The sequence below is a fragment of the Ammospiza caudacuta genome, chromosome 18 (genome assembly GCF_027887145.1).
Source record: "Ammospiza caudacuta isolate bAmmCau1 chromosome 18, bAmmCau1.pri, whole genome shotgun sequence".
Classification (NCBI taxonomy): domain Eukaryota; kingdom Metazoa; phylum Chordata; class Aves; order Passeriformes; family Passerellidae; genus Ammospiza; species Ammospiza caudacuta.
The window spans coordinates 4,728,968-4,736,087 of record NC_080610.1 but is presented as its reverse complement, the minus strand read 5'-3'; the positions used below and the strand labels follow the sequence as shown (position 1 = coordinate 4,736,087).

Here is a 7,120-nt window from a genome sequence, read left to right as displayed (position 1 = left end):
GAAGTTTAACAGTATTATTCACTGAAAGGTAAGTGTGCACACAGAAATCCCTCATGTGGCTCATTACAATTCTTCCTCCCTCCAGAAGGGACACAAATGTCAAAAAAGCGGACCCAAATAGAAACCACTCCAGGAATAAATCAGAATGGGGAGCCTTCAGTAAAAGTTCTGTATGAATTCAGAACAGATGCCAGTGATGTCACATACCTGCCATTGTTTGTAACCATGCCAATCTTATTATTCCTAGAAATACATTGCATGTCAGAATTCTGTTGGTCAAACTGCCACTAAGCAAACAAATAGTATCAATAGAGAAAAGGCAGTGTATTTTACTTCTGTGACAGATTGAGAAGTCTTGAATGATTTATAGAGTTATTTATTAAACATATAGATTTTATAATGATTTAGCTCATAATCTGTTTTCCATATAGGTCAGCCAAAGCCTGTTATGTGTTAAAAGCTGAGGAAACAAGTGCAGGAAAAGCAGTTAAAGCCAGGAAACAAAACCAAGAGGGATGAACTATGCAAAAGTGAATATATGAGTAGCCATTTGTGATATAGCTGAAAGTAGCCCAAAATATTTTCATTGGCATATAAAAAAGCATGGAGAGGAAAAGTGTTTAATGGATTTTGAAACAGCACATATCTCAAAGGTAAGAGAGCTATTCCTGTGGACTTGTACTTTTCATTCCTATGGGATTTTATTAGTTCCTATTAGAGCTATATCCCACTCTTTTTTCTAGCAACATGTACCAGAAAAATATGCTTCACCACAAACATGAAAGAAACAGTTTTATGGGGGATATGAGGGGTACATGTTGTCTTTGCTGGTCCTCCAAACAGGAAAGATGGAGCTTTGGTTCCTTTTTACCCTTTTTTCAGAGGCTGAATTAGTACCTGAAAAGGACACATGCTGTAAGCAAGGTAAAGAAAGAAGTGTGATGGTGTGATTTCAGAAGGAAAATAATACCCAGCAGCCAGAATTCTCTTTAAATCATTTGCCACCCTTCACCCGGAGGTGAAATGTGGGACTGAGTTACTGGGGCTAAATAATATACAGGACAAAAGTGAGAGTAATGCCCAAACAAAGCAGCCTTTATTGTCAGTATTGGAGTTATTTTGGAGTAGCAGTTGCCCACCTCAGAAATCCAGTTTATAATTCATTAGCAAGGAAGGTGGGATTGAGGGACTGACAAGCCTGCTACTACCCAGCACTTCCATGAGTGGGGGAAAACGTGACCTTTGAAGGTGAGCTGCATCAATGCCTGGGGGGAGAGCCTTGCTATGAACACAAGAGAGAGGACGGGGACGTGCTGCTGTTTATACATAATATACGAGGGCATGGCTGTATGGACGGGAATGGATACCTGCCTATGCACACAGGGCCGTGTGCTTGGCATGTTCCTAACCAGTCTTAGCTATGCTCATGTCTGTACGGTGTAAGGATGCCCAGGCTGCAAGGGCGAGCGGCCGGCACCGCTCAGGACTTTGCCTTTGTCTCAGGGGCAGCCGTGAGGAAGGCGCTGCGGCCCCCCCCACCCCCGCGGCTCCCCCGGCCCCGCTGCCCCTTTAAGAGGCCCCAGCGCCGTGTCAGTGCCTGCGCCGGGTCCTTCCCTCCCCTCCCCTTCCGCAGCGCCGCCGGAGCCGGGCCGCGATGGGCCGCCCTGGGCAGCGGGGGCTGCGCTGCTGGGGGGGCTCCCGCGGGGCCGCGGCGCGCTCGGGCACCGCCGGGTAGCGGCGGAGCTCGGCCGGGACGCGCCGCCCGCATCGCGCGGGGACCGAGTGCGCCCCGAGCGCAGCACAATAGCCGGGAGGAGGAGACAGGGAAAGGGGCAGGGGGAGAGGAGGAGAGAGAAAGAGAAAGCACAACACGGGGGCTGCCGAGGCAGCGCGGAGCGGAGGGCTCCGGAGCGTGGCCGCGCTGAGGACCGTGCCCAGGACGGCGGCGACAGGAGGTGGGTGGGGGGCGATATTTACCTTCCCTCCCCCGCCCCGAGCCCGCTCCTTTGTCCACGCGCTTTGAAGTGCTCGGGGATCGCCGGGGTGGGAGCATTGTTGTTCGCCAGCGAACGATCGGTCATGCCGGGGAGAGGGTAGCGAGTGTACGCGGGGCTGGGGCCGGCAGAAGCAGGAGACGGGGAGGAGAGACGATTGCGAGAGAGGATCGCTGCCTGCCTCCCGCTGCCCTGCATGGACCGCGAAAGAGACGCGCTGAGTTGACCCTGCCCGAGCTGTTTCTGCTTCTACATGTGAGATCCGGTTGGTTTTTTCTTTCCACCTCTTTCTCTCCAGCCTCCTTCTCGTATTCTCCACTTACTCCCGTATGCAAAATGGTGGACCCTGTGGGGTTTGTAGAGGCTTGGAAAGCACAATTTGCAGACTCTGAGCCTCCTAAAATGGAGCTGAAATCTGTGGGAGACATTGAACAGGAACTGGAGATGTGCAAAGCATCTATCCGGAGACTGGAGATGGAGGTTAATAAGGAGAGGTTCCGCATGATTTACCTGCAGACTCTTCTGGCAAAGGAGAAAAAAAGCTACGATAGACAGAGATGGGGTTTTAAACGTGTTTCTCAGTTGCCTGAAGGGGGTGCAGAGCAGCAGATCCAGGACCTGCATCATCACCAGTCTGCTGACCAGGACGAATATGAAAAAAGCAAGTCGCATCACGGGGAGGAAAAGTTCAAACCCAGGATACCCTCTATGAGGAAGCTGTCTACCCAGAGCGATGGGTCAGACCTGTCACCTTTGGACAGCCCCCACCACGGGGAAGGAGAGCAGGACAGGTGTAAGTACTATGGTGAAGAGAAACTGAAGAGAGTGGTAGAAGACATGGAGAATCGCTGTGATACAGATGGATCTCCTTCAAAACACAGATCGGCTTCCACTCGCAGGCTGGTGGGATCTGCTGAGAAGGAGGGATCATTTGAACCTAAGGAGAGAGGGAACAGCACCAGCGTGGCAGCCCTAAGGTCCAATTTTGAGAGAATGAAAAAGGTTAATTCTCACTCTTCTGGCGATAACAAGGATGTTGTTGAAAAGCCCTTTTATGTGAACATGGAGTATCATCATGAGAAGGGTCTAGTAAAGGTCAACGATAAAGATGTTTCTGATAAAATAAGCTCCCTTGGTAGCCAAGCCATGCAAATGGAACGCAAAAAGTCTTTGCACTCCCTCCCTTCTAACATGGTACCCAGCTTCAGCGAGTTCCAGAGGCCTGCCTACAGGGGAAGGTCCTCAGAGAGCAGCTTTGGCTATGATGGAGAATATGAGGATGCTGAACTGAACCCCAAGTTTCTTAAAGATAACCTGATTAATGCTAATGGCAGCAACCGCTCACCTTGGCAGCCCATGGACTTTCAGCCCTATCAGAGTATCTACGTTGGTGGCATGATGGGGGAAGAAGGAAAAGGACCTATTCTGCGAAACCAGGGCCCACCCGACCAGGAAAAACATCTCACGTGGCCCAGGAGATCTTATTCCCCCAGGAGTTTTGAAGATATTGGAGGAGGATACACTCCTGATTGTAGCTCTAATGAGAACCTTACCTCCAGTGAGGAAGACTTCTCCTCAGGACAGTCCAGCCATGTCTCGCCCAGCCCCACCACGTACCGCATGTATCGGGATAAAAGCCGCTCCCCCTCGCAGAACTCCCAGCAGTCCTTTGACAGCAGCAGCCCACCGACCCCCCAGTCCCAGAAACGGCACCGGCAGCAGCAGGTCATCGTGTCTGAGGCCACCATTGTGGGGGTACGGAAAACAGGACAGATCTGGCCTAGTGATGGAGATTTGCCCTCTGCGAGGTGTCACCAGGACAGCTGTTTCCACGGGGACACAGGTGTGTACCAGCTTTTTGCTTAGTCTTTTGCATGTATCCAGTAGGGAATGGCGTCCTGGAAATGGATGGGAGAACCTCTGTGAATCACTGTGAGGGGAAAACTGTTTCATGTGAGGATTCTGTGTTTAATTTGTAGTTTTGCTGTTTTAGGGAGATCCTACAGAGGTATATGTGACACTGCATTTTAGGAATTCAGTCTGGATTCCCAGAAGGGTTGATTCAGACTTCTTTTGAGAGGATCAATGGAGTCCTATATTAATAATTTCTTCAAGTTTCAGTCTGAATACTGAGCTAAAAGGGGCCAGAAGTTCACCAGGTATTCACCATTTGTGGTGAATTCACCACCAGTTTATTCCCTCCCTCATATTTGTGCCCTATGGAGTAGTTAAACTCTACCTCACAGGTGGTAGTGTGCCAACAAGCCACAACCTGAGGGTTTTGCCAGAGCTTTACCGATAATGATGCTGCTCCCACAGTCTTGTTTTTTCCTGTCTGTATTAATTGCAGTGGTAGTTTCTCGTCTGCCTCGTGTCAGCCTTCAATTAGAGCTGATTGGAGGTGATGATTGTGCAGCTCTGTTCTTGGAGCTTTCTGCTATCGCTGAGTGAAGAAAGAACTTGGAATATCAGGAAGCCCTGAGGGAGAAATGTTAACTACATTTCAGCAGAATAAAACTTTTCATTTGGGGAAGGATGGGCAATGCTTGAATCCGTTTTTGTGTAACTCATTCAGGCATGCAGGTGTGTCTGTGGAACACAGTAAGTTTATAGGTGGAAGAGGCATACAAGAATTGTATTAATTCAGATGCAGTTTTTGAATGTCTGTGTATGCCTGAACCTATTTGGCAAGGCATGTAATCTAAATAGTATCTTGTGCTAACACCTATAGTCTCCTATGCAGTAAATGAAAATCAAATCCAGGAATGAAGAAAATAGGAATGTTTGTTTTGACAGATTTCTTTAATTATAAATCTGTGAGTTCTCTCATGGGTTTTTCTTTGTCTCTTTGAATCTCTCAGTTTAATAAGGGATTAACATGTTATTTGTCAATGGGACCAAATTCCTGTAGTATTGGGTGATTTCAGAGGCCTGTCAGAGATGTCCTTTTCTCAGGTTGTGAGAATTTTCTCTGTTACTTCTCAGAAGAGAAACTGCTTGAAGGAGATGCCTGGCTTTACTTTCCCTGCTGATTGTTTTTGTCAGGAATACTTTTGGGAGCCACAATGGAGAGAGAACTCTTCTGTGCTCTGCTGCCATCCTCTTGCCCTGTTGTGTTATTGAAAGGCTGGACAGTTGTAGTGGATGTTCAATGTCCATGGATGCTCTGCACCTCCTCACGGTGACTTCTCCCTTATCAGATTGGGTGGACATCCCTGTTTTCTCTCTGGGACTGCTGCATTCTTGCTGGCTTTTAGGGGAGAGGCTGAGTCTTGTGCTCATTTGAACTGAGCTCAGCCATCTGTCTCTGCTCTTGTTTACTGATGCTCTTTAGATGACTGGGGAGCCTCCTGGCAATTTCAGCTTTTGCAGAAGGAAACAAAGGGGTAAAAATAACAAAGGTTGATAAAGCTTGAGGATAAATTCAGCTTTTAAAAAGGCAGTAGGTAATTTTTATTTTAAATAATTTAGCTGGGATAAAAAAAAATAAGGCAGCTGAAAAGTCAGAACACTTACAATTCCTGGATGCACTGGAAAGCTTTGTGTCTTGTTCCTAAGGATGACCACACATTGCAGGCAAGGACAGAATGTAACTGATCCACCTTCTGCTTTCCTCAGCACAGGGGGTGACATGGCAAGCTTAGCAGGAACTTTCACCAGATGGCTAATCAGCACTGTCTTGCACATTAGCTGGTGGCAACTTTTTACTTAACCAAAAAGGCTCATGCCTTCAGGAGGGCTGTGCTTCTGATTAATTTCTACTGAGCATCATTTTTATAGGAGTTTTCTTTCCTTCCCAACTGGGATGAATTTTGATCTGGAACCAGTTGGCATCACCGCCTTTTCCTAAAACAAACAAAAGGCCTGAGAGAGCAGTGTGTGATGATCTGGCTGGCTCCCATTCCCAGCTACCCTGCTCTGATCCGGGCTGTTCTCCATGCCCACGTGGTACCAAAGCCATTCACACATCCAGACACATTTTCCAGCACCTGTGGTTCACTCACTGCTTCTGCCAGGCTTCCCTAAAGTTTTGCTTGAGCAGAGTGCAAGTTTCAATCACAGTAGGTTCTGGCCAGCCTTCATGTTAATTAGCATCAAGTGGGGTTTATTCAACAGTACTTGACTTCCCTGTGTATTCAGATTGTTTTTTGTTTTCTGGCTTTGCCTTTGATCACTCTTCCCGTAGTAAAGCTGAGTGTGCTGGGGACAGGTGCAGTGTGAAATTTCCATCTGGATCTGTCCCAGTGCACCTTGAGCTTGGCCAGCAGACGCATGCTGTTCTGGCCAAATTATTTCATGACTTCACAGTTAAGTGTTTTCCTGATTTTGTATTACAAAAAAAGGATGTAACTCTCAAGTGGATGGGGTCTGTGCCAAAATTTGAATCTGGGTTTTTGGAAGTGGATTATCAAAAATATTAAAGCAGACCAAGGTATAGTAGGCTCTCAGTTTTTTCCAAGGAGCAGCATGAGAGCTTTAGGGTTGAGATTTGGTAATAGCTGTACTTTCTATTAAAAGTACTTAATGAAGCCTGGGCAAAGATATTGATATTAGGATTAATTATGTATCACTAATTTCCTGTAGTGGGAATAGAAAAAAAAATCACATCTTAACTTTGCATTAAGCTTGAATATCTTTACTATGATTGTGAAGAAAGAACAAGATTTTTAAAATTCTGCCTTCTGTTAAACGTTAGTTGCAGAAGTAGATGTGAGAAAAGGCACCCATTGTACATTTCTGCTTATGGTCAAGGGGAAAGTTGCACAGTTCTGTTATGGAGCAGTGAGATCCAGCAATGGCCTCAGCTGGGACAGTTTCTAACAGCACTTTGTTAATGAAGAGCACACTGGAACTGTTGCTTGGCTTTGGAGCTTGCTGCATAAAATCAGTGTTGTCACTCTGTGTGAAATGTGTGAAATGATTTTATCTGTCTGCATAATAACATGGAAACTTTCTGGAGTCCACGTAAATAACATTTACCTGCACAGCTGCCTGCCTCAAGGTGCCCCAGCACTAACTCTGTTCACGTGAGAGGACCTGGTGGTGCTCTGAGAGAGCCGTGCCGGGCTCTGTCTCCAGACAGACACCAACCACCACAGGGCTCAATATGAGGTCACTTTGGGCAT

At 47.1% G+C, this 7,120-nt stretch overlaps 1 protein-coding gene across 1 annotated transcript in view; it reads left to right on the top strand.

Annotated features, from left to right (window-relative positions):
• The first annotated feature begins 2,120 nt into the window (after positions 1–2,120).
• BCR (BCR activator of RhoGEF and GTPase) overlaps positions 2,121–7,120 on the top strand; it is a 99,758-nt gene continuing 94,758 nt past the window's right edge. The window contains exon 1 of the mRNA XM_058816428.1: positions 2,121–3,837. Within this exon, the coding sequence (XP_058672411.1) occupies positions 2,331–3,837 (1,507 nt within the window). The 5' untranslated portion in view covers positions 2,121–2,330. The remainder of the gene's footprint in view (positions 3,838–7,120) is intronic.